This window comes from Argiope bruennichi, chromosome 1 (genome assembly GCF_947563725.1).
Source record: "Argiope bruennichi chromosome 1, qqArgBrue1.1, whole genome shotgun sequence".
In the NCBI taxonomy this organism is placed as follows: Eukaryota; Metazoa; Arthropoda; class Arachnida; order Araneae; family Araneidae; genus Argiope; species Argiope bruennichi.
The window spans coordinates 60,640,441-60,654,371 of record NC_079151.1 but is presented as its reverse complement, the minus strand read 5'-3'; the positions used below and the strand labels follow the sequence as shown (position 1 = coordinate 60,654,371).

General features: G+C 29.3%; 1 protein-coding gene across 1 annotated transcript; it reads left to right on the top strand.

The window, feature by feature from the left end:
- The first annotated feature begins 6,940 nt into the window (after window positions 1–6,940).
- Window positions 6,941–8,149, top strand: LOC129972806 (glutamate receptor ionotropic, delta-2-like). The gene has a single exon (XM_056087086.1). It carries the CDS (start codon window positions 6,941–6,943, stop codon window positions 8,147–8,149), a length of 1,209 nt encoding a protein of 402 aa, XP_055943061.1.
- Window positions 8,150–13,931: the final 5,782 nt, after the last annotated feature.

Here is a 13,931-nt window from a genome sequence, read left to right as displayed (position 1 = left end):
GAAAAATTGCATGGAAGTAATATTGGAATAACTAAAAAGCTAACTTTTTAACTTCTAAAATGTTGTAAAACTGATTTTAAAAATTTTAATTAATTTTTAGGTACAAAAAAATTATGTAAAATTTTTGAGGGTAATTTTGTTTCAATATTTTTTTTTTTAGAAAATCTAATGAAAACCCTGAAAATCTTTTTAATGAGCATTTACTACACAAGACGTCATAATTTCCAAGTGTATTAGCTCTAGCGAACGTTGCATTCTATACGCATCGCATCATGCAATTTACAGATCCAGGCAAGTTTTGAAACATTATCATATTAAAAAAAAAAAAAAAAAAAAAAAAAAAACATTTTATAATGTAAACTGAAAATCAGATGTCAATAATTAAATCTGAGTTACAAGTTGATGTTTGCTACAACATGTGCTGTAAGCTTGTTTTATCTTTAATGACGTCACATGTCATTGGATGTAAATGTTTAAAAATATGTATATGTAGATAAATATACTGTTGCCATTCGTTTTATATGAAACATAAACCGTAAAAAAACGTTTATCAGCAATATATTTATGCAGGGGAAATATCTTTTCACAAATAAATGTTTATCAATAATTATAAATCTTGTTATTTCTGATATATAAATATCTAAACGTTGCATCCATAAAAAAAAAAAAAAAAATGTTATATACAAATAAAAGTTTACGAAATACTTTTTTTTTTTTTTTTTTTTTTTTTTTGCGTTTGTTAACTAATAATCTCAAGTTTAAATGATGAAGAATGATTATTTTTTTTATCAGACAGATTTTACTCATTTACTTGCTTTAATTCATGAGAATTGCGTTGCAAAGCATTATTCAAAAACATCTTAATTTAAAATACATCTAGAAGAAGGCTTCATCAGAGAAATTTGCAAGAGCCGAGAAGTGTTATTTTGAGGGTGGGTCTGCCAGTATGGCTGGCTGAAGGAACTCAGCTGTACATAATGCTATTGACAAGAGTAAACGAGGCAGATGATGCGGGCACCTGCTATCTGCGTTTTTACAGAAGCGATATTTTTCTAATGAGCATCAGAGAGAAACAGCTGGATCGATGGCAATCATCCCGATGGAGTGGATGCCACATGTAGAGCAGATCGATCATTTCGCCACATGGGCCATTTAGTGCAAAAAAAAAAAAAAAAACTTTTTTTTTGTATAGGAATAAATTAATTTGAGATATTAAAATGAGCTCTAAATTGTTTTGAATTGATTTTTTTGAAAAAAATTAATAAGGTGACGAATTTTAAATGTAAAGGATTCATTCTATCAGCAATAGTTAAAATTTTGATATAAAATTATGAATACTTCATAGCTTTCAGTCAAACGGCTCCATCCTAATGAATTTAAAGATCATTAATGCATAGATTTGAAAATAATTTGATTTTGAGAGCAAGATATCAATATTTTGTGTTTTGATGCTTCTTTTATTTAAGTTGAATTATCTCATGGAACTTTTTATATAAGCCTTGAGTTATATAGAAACATGTATTGTATAATTTGTCAGTAATTTGACCTCATATGTTTCTAATTTTTCTTAACTTATATTTTTATTGGCAACAGTTTTTAGATGAAGAAACGCCATTTTATACATTTTATGCAGAAGCAGTTTATATGAAATTCTTAATAATAACAACAATTTCTACGAAAATACGAAAAGATGTCCATTTTTCTATCTTGAGATGGTTATCTCATTTGTATTAAAAGTTCTTAAAAAAATTACAGTTATTTTTTTATTGTTTTTTTAAACGTCAAATGCATAATTGGTAATTTAATTTTAAAAGAAAGTTTTATTGAAAAACCCTCAAAAATAACATAAAACATATTTTAGTTCTTACAGAAAGAAAAAAAAAAAAAAAAGATGCTGCTGACTTTAAATAATAATAATTTTAAGTTTTTTTCCGTCAAGAAATACTACATATACATAAGCGAGTTTTTTTACAAAAGATAAAAAAAAGCCGAAATAACAATTATGTTATTATGAAATATACCGAAATTACAAATTTTAAGCTTTGAAAATGATTTGCATGAAATAGTCAAATGTTTGTTTTTTTCCCACAAAAATCTGTTTTTCGCCTTAAGAAACCATTAAAACTGACATGAACGTACAAGGAGTAACTGTAAAAGTGTTTTTATTTGTCCATTTAAAAAAAAAAAAAAACAACTCTAGTAGATATTAACAGAAACGAAATATAATGCAAAAGTAATGAAAATTCGAAACTTTGTAGATCCCAATTATTTTTCTCCAATATTTCCATCGGAAGTCCTTTGGATTCTGGTTGAAATAGCGCGTGCTCGTAATCGATTCAAAACTGAGAGCAAAACAGCACGAGTTTTGAATCATGATTTTGATACATCTGATGGAAACAAAACATGATTCGGAAGAATTAAACTACTTTTAATGCAATGAAAAAGTGCATGATGAAATTTTAATTGCGTTGTGAATATTTAGAGCTGATACTTTCATTTACAATGGGTATTTCAAATTCTTGTGCTAAAATTAGCATTTCTTGCTTTGGATGGAAGAAAAACAAAATTTTCCGAAAAAGGAAACGAGATCTTACTGAAAGTATCGTCAGATTACGAGATGATGGATCAGTCGGTATTGAAGGTTTACCTACAGCAAGAATTGTCCCAAACCGTAATTATACATGGGATTACGTCTTTACACGAGGTGAAAGGAAAGGTAATTTAGGCAATTTTCAGCCTGCAGTGACTCAGTCTTTGGAACTTATCTCAATACCTTCAGAAGATAAATTTGTGAGAAGGCCTATTTACAGGCAGATGGAAGGTCATCATTTCAACGTGTCATTGAAAAGTAGTCTTCCACCGCCAATTCCACCCCGGAAAATAGAAAGAAATGTCTCTTCAATAGTTTTGCCAAAAGTAAATGACTCAGCATCTTCCGATATGTCTAAAATCCCAAGCACTGAAAAATCTGCTATTTCTGAAGTTGAGTCTTGTGTACAAGGACATGAATCAGAAAACAGTGATAAAATACAAGAAATTTCGACGAATATTCGAGCACATTCAGAAGACAACATCAAAGGTGCCTCTCACCAGATACCACCCAGAATATTTGAAAGCAATAAAGATGGAAAAACAGAAGTTGCCGAAGGAACTTTAAAAAATAACATAGATTTAACATCTGCACCTCCTATTCCACCTAGACCGTATAATATATAATATATACATTTCCTAAAATTGAATCTTTTGATTAAGAGAAATACGACTTACTTTGAATAAATGCATTGAAAATATATATATGGTCTAGTTCTTCTTCTTCTTTTTTTAATATATATAATATGGATCTTTTTATTTAAAAAAAAAAATGGAATACGTATTTTAGTAATTTTATAAAAAAAGAAACAGTTTGAATTAAGATTTTATTTATACAGGGTTTTATTTATACAGATTTTATTTATATAGGTAAACTGTCTGTCTTACCTATAATACCTTCTGAAGACGTTGTTTCTTTTAATATTTAAAGTTTTTTTTTAATACAGGGAGAACTGTCTAATTTCCTATAATTACCTTTTGAAGACATTGCTTCTTTTAATATTTAAAACTTTAAAATGCAGTTACTTTAAAATGACTAAAGTAATTAATGTAGCCATCCGAGTGACATAATATTGCCAAAATCAGTATTTACGCCAGAAAATCTACTTCAACCAATCAACTAATGAATAATCCTCTTTTACATAATTCATTTAAGTAAAATATGCTATCTTTACTTAAATGAATTAAAAATAATATATTATATTCAAAATTAAAATTATTTTTTTCAAAATACAACTTATAAATATTAATTAAAGATAAGTAATTATTTAAAGAAAGTTTGTTTTAATATTAAAGTATTTATGCTTTATTTAAACTAATAATTCTAAGAGAAGCATCAAATTTTATCCTGTATCATCTAGTTATTTGATGGCTTAGTGGATTCTGTTAGGACACTACAGTTGTTGGGTTGTTGTTTTACATTGCTTTTTATAGATGAAATTTTATATTTTAATCCTGAAAAAATACAGTATGGCACAACATAGTCAGCATCATGGCTCTGGAGCCAATAAAATCCAACAAATCCAAATCTGTTGGGACACCAACCGAAAAAATCCTGGATGTGACAGCCTCAAATTTTTATCAGTTTAGATACCTGAAAAGTCTTCTCATCAATTAAAAGTTTAATGATGATCTCATGCGAGCCGATGATATTCTATAAGATATGGATTTTCAAACCGATCCGGAGCTGAGACAAATACTTCAACATGAATGGAATAAATCGAAAAGATAATAAATTCTTAATACTTAAATTTCCATTTTATATTGTCATGCATTGCATTATAGGTCTTTACTTATTAATATTCCCTTAGAATCTTAACGTCCCTCAAAAATAGCTATTCGCGTATTCATTCTGAAATGAATAAACCTTTTCAAAAACGAGAATGTATAAAACATCATTATTGGTAAATATAATCAAAAATATACCACAGACCAGAAGCAAGCCAAACCCAAACACCAAAAAGGCATGTGTATTATAACTCGCTAAAAAAAAATTCTCCAAAAAGTACTTCTGTTTTTACATTATTCACTGTCAGTTTATCAAGTCATTCAACAGTCAGTTGATGATATCAAAAGAGAAGGGGGGGGGCGAGAGAAAGAAGAATGATAATGCTGTCACATAGCTTGTCCAAACGGAGTAAAAGCAGATTCTTTAGAGTAAATGACCCTATCGACGATTGGCTTATTCCTGGCCATCTGGAGATTATATCGCCGAGATTTCTTCTTCTTTTTTTCGCATTAATGTTTTTGTTTGAATAAATATTTATCATCACGAAAACATTTTGCCGGATGCATCTGCAAATTGTAATGTGAATAATTTTTCTTACACCGAATAAAAGTTATTTGAGACAGAAGAAACACAAAAATGCTTAAAAATTTGAATATATTTATGTCAATGCTCATCTAACAAAACTGGTTTTAAAGCACTTCTATCAGTGAATTTATATGCATGGGAGAATTCCGCTGCTAGAAGAAATAATTATTTACTTTACTTGAGATTATAGGCTTGGTAAAAAACAGCCAATTAAAACTTGATAAACTACTTTTTTTAAATCTTATATTCAAATAATTTTCAAATTATCTCTTAAAAATAGTAAGAAAAATTTAAGAATTATTATAAATCGTTTTTTCCAAATATTTGATATTAAATTTATCAGCCACAATACATTATTGATGATGGCCTTCCATTAATTATGCAAATTAAATTATTTGTCAAAATTTCATACTTTCAATTCCCCCGCCCCCTTTTTTTTTACTCCGATTAATTCCTCATTAAAATTGCTGATAATTGCTTCATAGAATAAAGTCAAAGCACGCGACTTCACAATCGCAAGATTAACCTATGCCATCTGGTATTTAATTTTATGCCGTCTTAATCACGGTCAAAGTCTTGGAAGGTCACGTGTTTCTTTTTTTTTCTTTCTTTTTATTGAGTGTGAAGAATTAAATTGACGCGGCGCATTTCTCGTGCATCTCATGAAGTTGTTTTCATTCTAATGATTCTTTATTTAAATCCCATATGCACAAACTAATTGTTTTTTGTTGTGTTAAAAACCCAAAGGCAAAATTTTTAGTTTATTGTCTCTAAATTGACCAGAAAGAGTATCCATCTCTACTTTATCAAATGCTTAGACAATTTAATATCTTTTTTCTTGTTCTCTTTTTGTACTTTTGTGCGTCCCCGGAACATATCAAGGGGGTTGGGGAAGGAGTTGGAAAACTCTTGAAGGCCACGACAATCCACGCCCCTCCCCAGCTTCCTCGAATAGTGACGCAATAAGTATTGTTTTGTACTTCGTAATATAATGAAGAAAATTGAATATGTATTCTGGATATCTACCTTACCACTCATTGGATTCAAATTTGACACAGATTTACTATTTTGACTACAAGAATGCATTCCAAATTTTATTGCAAAGTCCTTATTTTTCAACAACTTGCAAAATATATTAAAAAAAATAAAAAGACCGCAATCAAATGCAAAAAAAATCAATATAATGATTCAAATATCAACTGTCTTCATACTACAAATTTTTCATATTTCTGACTATCTTATAATTTTATAGCATTACTTAAATTTAAAACGTGATTCATTTGGAAGAGATTAACTTTAAATATAACCAAGAGCATTCTTATTGGCTTCATTTATTGATGTATTGAAAGCGGTTTCCGATTCTCTTTCAAATATGAAAACATAATAAATAGGGCAAACATAATAAATGCAATAGCTGAAGTAAACCCATTATATAAAAAAAGAAAAAAAAAAACTTGTACTCTTTTATTTATATTTGTTTCGTGAAAGGATCGATAATTACGAAGTTACATAAATCCAATAAATTAGTGTCGTAATGATACCCTGTAGAAAAGACTCCCACACTTTCACTTGGGAAAATATGGATTTCTAATTTCGAATACAGGTGTTAGACAACACCCAGCTTATCCTTTTTTGAGCTTTCAAGAACAATTATATTCATATAAAATGCAAGTAATATTTATAGGTAAGAACATTTCCTAGTTTTTGGGAACCTTATTTTTTTTTATTAATTATTGAAAACGCTACAAATTGTTTTTGTCTCAGCCAACAGGAATCAATAAAATTGTAAACAAGAAGAAAAAAAGACCATTCATTAGAGGAAGCATTTTTTTAGCTGTCAAAATGTTTGAAAATTGCTGTCTAAGCAAAGTCAGTAAATAGTCTAGCAAAAAATTTTTAGAGAGGGAGTTTTTAAAACGTCTTTGACATAGCTTGTGGATTCCCATAAATAAGCTTCTTCTATTTTAATGAATTTTAACATTTTTTTTAAAAAAAAATTAACAAGTTGATTGATATCAAGGTAACAAGTTTTCAGAAATGGAATTTCCTAAATTTCTAAGAATTGCCGTTCTACCATTGCGTCATATAATCGAACTAAATAACACTGATGCAGAAAATCCAAAGTTGTCTGGAGGATTGGAAGCTGCTATTATTGAACTTCTATCGAAGTTGTTAGGGTTTGAATACAAACTATTTCCTGCTAAGGATAAAGAATGGGGTCGACTAACTGATAATGGAACCTGGACAGGAGTGGTGGGCATGGTCTCTCGAAATGAAAGTGACATTGGTTTCGGATATATGACTGTTACCACAAACAGATCAGAAGCAGTCGACTTCATCCCTTATAGTATTGAGGAAAACACATTTGCTATCCAAAAACCTCCCATGGTTTCAACTGCTGAATCATTGATTCATCCGTTTCAATGGGAAATATGGTTATCTTGTTTACTTATTTTGATAACAATGCCCATTGTATTTCGAATTTTAATGAGAAAAACCATTTCACTTCAAAAATTGGCTTTTAGAATGATGGGTTGCAACGTGCAACAGGCTGTTACCATTCCTGTTGATCACACCAGAGATAGATTTCTTATGGGCAGCTGGTTTGCTTATTCTACATTTCTGTCTATTAGCTACACAACAGTGTTACTTTCATCCTTAACTGTTCCTCTGAGGGAGCAAGGTGTTCGAACTGTAAAGCAATTGGCCACTGCAATCTCAGAAAGAAGATTCAGATGTCAAGCGAATCGTGGAAATGTTGGAGTATCCCTCTTGAAAGGTAGTGTAAATGAAGATCTACGCTTGATAGGAAATAGCGTAATTGAAAAAGATTGGATTACCAAAGACAAAACTGTAAAGTTACCTAAAAACATTGAGAAGTTTGTTGCATTACTCGGCCCGAGATATTATTTTCATCTCGAATATGGCGAAGAACCATTTACAGAAAACTACTTTTTTGAAGAAACCATTTCATCCTGGAATGTAGGTGTAGCCGTGAACAAAAATTTCTGCTGCAAAGAGAAGTTAGCTAAACTCCTGAGAAGATTCATGGAAAATGGAATATTTACTAAATTGTACCATAGAGCTTTGTTCGAAACCCGCCTAAGTTTAATGTCTGAAGAAAACCTACCGTCTTCTTTAATTGTTTTGACTTTGAACGATTTGATAGGTGTATTTGCTTTGTTAGGATTTGGAATTTTACTGGCTTTTATTGCATTACTTTTTGAAAGAGTAAGCAGGACCTAATTGAACAGTTTTTTTATGAAAATGGAAATCTTTTAGGACCAGGAGACTTCAAAAGATTAGATAATCCAAACTTCAACTAGATGTGATGTAGTTAATTTTGCCATTGAGAAAAACAGAATTCATGTTTCTTCTTCTTCTTCTTTTTTTTGCATTAACACGACTTACGGGTCTTAATTACATATTCATTACAATTCCAATGAATTCTTTTCAGAATCTACTGCTGTTATGACATTTGACATACAGCTATTTGGAAATAATTAAATAATCTCAGATATAATCAGAGAAATGAAAGGAAATTCAAAACTCTAACTCAAAATTTTGTAATGTGATAACATTTTAGGCTTGATCTTCTTAGTTTATATTATTTTCAAAATTCATTTTTAATTATATAGAAGTCATAACATTCACACAAAAAGATACACTTGATATTATCTTAACGAGCGTATATGTAAAACAAGGTTGCAACAATAATGAAAAGTATTGTTCCAAAGTATGTTCGAAGATATTTTGAAAAAATTATTTAAAATAAGAAAATTATACAGAAAGAAGCTGATATCATTAGAAAGCCAATTTTTTAAATGCTTAAGTGACGTGAAAATATTTTTTTTTTTTTTTTTTTTTTTGTGTGTGTGTGTTCTATAATATATTCCAAAGTTATTGAAAAAAAGACAAAAAAACATTGAAATTTTAGTTACTTTCTGCTAAAAATTTAATAAAAATTATAAAAACTCTTAGTGAGCACTCATTATTAAAGAAGTGATTTATTAGCGCAAGAGCCATATTTGGTTATACTGTACTATTACTAAAGAAATAACTACATGCAGTATTCGGTAGCTCTAATTCCAGTGGTTTATTTTGTAAAACGTTTTATCATATATGTCACATAATGTAATTTATAGATAGCATACCAAGTTGTAAGTATTATCATATTAAAAAAGCTATTCGGATAATTGTTTTATGATTTTGAAATATTCAATATAAGATATTTGTCTGAAGAATACTATTTCGATTTTTAAAAACTGAAAATATTGAATTTTTTTTTTTTTTTTTTGCTTCTGTTCGTGCATTTAAATTCATAGTTTTCATCCAAATTCTGTGCTATAATTGTTCGTCTGTAAATTTATTAGAGATACATAGAATTTATATTTATTAACATATAAGTCGTTTTTGCCTACCAGCTGGTTCGCCGAGAGTAATTTAATTAAATCGTTTTTAGATATAACTTCAAGCCTATGAATTATGCCAAATTATATATTATTCTATATATTAAAGCCCTGCCATTTTATTATCTTATTTAAATCCGGTTTATGCTGTGCATACAACTATCTAATGAAGACCAGTCACTTGCCATTACAGAGCTAGTAAAAATATAATCCTTTTTTTAATCTATTTTTTAATCTTCGCGGTATTATAATTTCATTAATCGTCTTACATACTATATATATATTGTTTTCAATAATCTAAGATAAATCAAGCGATTAAATATTTGATGAAACTAAGAAACCAATTTTTAATTTCAGGGCAACAATGTAATTGTTAAAAATTAAGCTATATATAATTTTTTAAAAAATTGCTAAAATTTAAAAAAAAAAAAAAACATTTGCACATTTTTTAAATTGGTATCATTAGAAAGACATTTTTTTAAAATTTTGAAACGGTTAAAAATTCATCTTTATGCAATAATATTTCGGAAGTTATTACTGAAAAACTCCAAAATTCAATTTAATTCATAATTAAAATTTCAAATAAATATGGGTTTGAAGTGCACTTTACAAAATATTATATGCCACATTTTATAGCTGTAAATCAAATGGTCTGTAGAACGTTTAACATACACATAGATAGACGCACAAACATTCATCTTTAATATTAATAGAGATGGAGATTATAAACGATTTTTCATCTTGTCTGTAAAAAAAAATATGTTTAAGTAATAAATACAACCAAAAAAGTTTTAACTAAATACTAATTTATAACAGGAATTTTGTTGGAAGGCATACAATAATATTTGAACGATCATTTTTCTGAAAATTTTTTGTAGTTTTAGTTTTAAATGTCCTAACATTTAAGACTGTACTTAAATAATGTAAAAAAACAAACAATTCGACCAATCTTCTGATTTATTTAATTATCAATTTAATCTCATAATTAGATGAGCAAAAAATTTAGGTGTTCAAAATTTCATTGTATGTCAGTCCGTTTAAGAACGTTATGAGAATCTGAGATGTTTAAGAAACTATTTAAATTCGAAAATTAAAAGAATTTTTGTCTTTTGAATTAATTGCGACTTTGATTGAATTATTTAAATATTAAAAATTATGCAATTATATGTACGAAAACATATCAGTGTTAGCGTGGGTATGGATCATTAAATGCATTTTTTTTGTGAAAATTCTTTTAAAATGTTTTTTTATTTGATTTTGAATATAAATATAAATTTTTAATGCACTTGTTAATATTTACTGCATTAAAAAAACTATTAACATTTCTTCAGCTTCATGATTATTTTTAAATGATTGTGTTAGGCATTTGCATGAATTTTCTATAAATAAGAACTTTATAGTTAATTCATGATATTGATGCAAAACTTGATTTGTAATATGATTTTTTGAATTATTCCTACTGCACTTCACGCCTGTTTTCATTAGAAATATATCCATTCTTCTTACAATCATATGCAAAAGTATTAATGAAATAAAGAAGAATTTAAAATAAGTCTCGTGTGGTTTTATTTGAAATTTAAAAAGTATTTTTGAGATGAATGCTGCTAAATATGATGTAGGAACCATAACCAAATTGTGGCAGTGCGTCATACACAAACCGAACCATCATTTCTTAAGCATCTAAGCTAAAATTAAATTGATTAAAAATGCTATAATTAGACATAAAATTACAAATAATGTATATACAAATCAAGTATTCTACGAATTCTTAATTGAATTAGTGAAATAACACTTAATTGAATTAGTGAATAACATTTGTGAATTATGAAATTTAATGGTATCATGTGATTTAATTGCAGAGAAAGCAAAACAGTTAAGATTTTATTTTCCTTAAATCCGAAAGAAGTTATAATTGCATATTTTAATAAATTATTTATTTAAGTTATATTATGACGAAGCTTACATTACATTAACCTTAACTGTGTAGTTTCTCTTTGCTGTCTAAATAGATAAAGTTTTATATTTTGAAAAGATGTTGTCGTATTGGTTTGTCGATAAGATATCGTATGGATTGGAAAGATTTAAGATTTTTATGAACATCATGCAGTATATTAATGAAATTGTAATAATGAATAACTTGATTAGTTGAAAAAAATAGTTATTTGATTCACAAACCAAACTTGAACTCTATAATTAAGAGATTTAAGAGTGAAAAAAAAAAAAAAAAAGCTGACACTTTAATTTAATTTAAAGATGGCTGAAACAGACTGTCAGAAATAAAAGAAAACAATAAGTTTTTACAAAAAGTGACTATTAGCATTTAGGATGATTAACCCTAATATATATACTAAATTAATTGATATTCAAAGGATATTCTTTTTAAAGTAGTAATGAGCCAACTACGGTACATTTAACCCGAGCATTCCCGATCAACCCACGCTCTGTCAGTACAGTGGCCCTTTAAAATCAATCATCAATGCGAAAACTTGTCAGAATTGATATGATATGTAAGGGAGGGATGGATATCCAATTAAACGAACGCAGGTAGGGAGTAGGAGATTTGGAATGGATGGGGTGAAGTAAGAGGCATAAAATGTTCGCGCATGGACACTCCAAATAGCAATCGGGGGAAAAAAATGGAATGGCTTGGACTGGTCGTGAATGACCGATTAGCATCCGCATAGTTTAAATAATGCTAAAAAATTTCATAATCTAGTAATGTACTTATAACAGGAAGCTATATTTTTATCAACAGATAGTTTTGAAAATGGCGTCAGAACTCATGCATTACCAACAGTATTAAAGAATTTAAAAAAATAGCATTTTTTGAGTCCTTATTGACTTTTATTATAAAATATATTGGCCAGTTGAACTTTTTATTTATCTTTTTTGGCCTATTCTTGAAAAAATTTGCCCATCTCTGAGCAGTAAAAATAATGTATTGTTGTGCTTACATAATGATTAATCAAACGATTTACTATGGCCTGATTATTTTATTCACCTGAAACAATAAGCGTGACGCGTTATTCTCACAAAACTATACAAAACTTGTAAGAAAACATTTGATATACCACTAAATCAATATGGTCTAGTAAGGTAATATGATCCATGGAAAATATTTGGAAGAAATAACGATTGGATACCGCGGTATCAAGCAAATTTTTTATCCGATAAATAAAGCAGACTTTCAAAGATTATTAGAAAATTTCATGAATTTTTCTTGATTCGACGATAGCCGTTATATTCATTTGAAAATATTTCAAATTATCATCGTTTCTCAATGTTTTATTGAAGAATCTTAACCCTAAAATGCATGACTTTTTTTTTAATTTTTTTTTTTTTTTTACAAAAAAAAAAAAAAAAATGTGTCATATAATTTAGAAAAATTATTAAAAAATTTGTAGCCTATTTTTTCTATTGAAATTTTAAGAAAACAAATAAAATTTGTCAATTGGCTACATCATGAATTAAACTACAGGTGGTTGTCAAAATAATAGAAACACCTTACATTTATAAAGAATCCTTTATTAGTATGGTATAGGACCGCCTTTGGCAGGTAATACAGCTTGGAATCGATTCATACAAGTGTTGTATAGTGTCTAGAGGAATATTGTACCATTCTTCCTGGAGATATCGTGAAAGTTCTGGGAAAGATGCCGGTGGAGCATATCGATTCCGTATTGAACGCTCTAAAACAGATCATAACGGCTCAATTATAATGAGGTTGGGTGACTGTGCTGGCCAAGGCAGGTATTTAACTTCATCCTCGTGTTCATCAAACCATGATTGGACAAATCTCGCTGCATGGATAGGAGCATTATCATCCTAGAAAATTCCATCTCTTGTAGGAAACAAAGTTTGCATCATAGGATGGACCTGATCAGCTAAAATTTCTCTATACTTCTCTCCAGTGATTCTTCCTTTCAGGGTTACGATTGGTCCAGCAGAAAACCACGACATGGTTGCCCATATCAAGACAGATCCACCTCCATGCTTTACAGTTGGAAGGAGACAATCACGATCATACGCTTTTGCAGGTGTCCTCCAAACGTGCACCCATCCTGTTGTAGGGAAAAATGTGAAACATGTTTCGTCAGACCATATTACTTTCTTCCACTTATCAATCGACCAGGTTTTGAGAATGTGACACCACTGTAGACGACGTTTACCATTAACACCTGTGACAAGTGGCTTGGGAATTGCTGCTCTGCCATAAATGTTCTGCTTATGAAGGTGCCTTCTAATTGTAATCCCTGGCACTGGGGAATCTTGATGGGTATTGGGCTCTGCGATTATTTTTGCTACAGTTATTCGCTTTTTAGACATTACAATCCGCTTCAATACCCGTCGATCTCTTTCATTGAGCTTCTCCTTCCGGTAACTATTTTGCTTTGCCGATCTTGTCTTACCACGCTGTGTGTATGCTGTCATGACTTTAGATACAGCACCTCTAGAAACACCTAAAAGTTGGGATGTTTCGGTCACACTTGCTTCAGCTAGATGGGTTCCTACAATTTGGCTTCTTTGAAAATCTGAAAGGTCCGACATTTTACGCTTTTGAAAGAAATCTAAGAATTACAGAACTTCAATAAAGCTAACACATACAACCAGAATATATA

What these genes read in the sequence shown, in the direction of transcription:
- LOC129972806 (XM_056087086.1), top strand. Translation starts at nt 6,941, where the DNA reads ATGGAATTTCCTAAATTTCTAAGAATTGCCGTTCTACCATTGCGTCAT.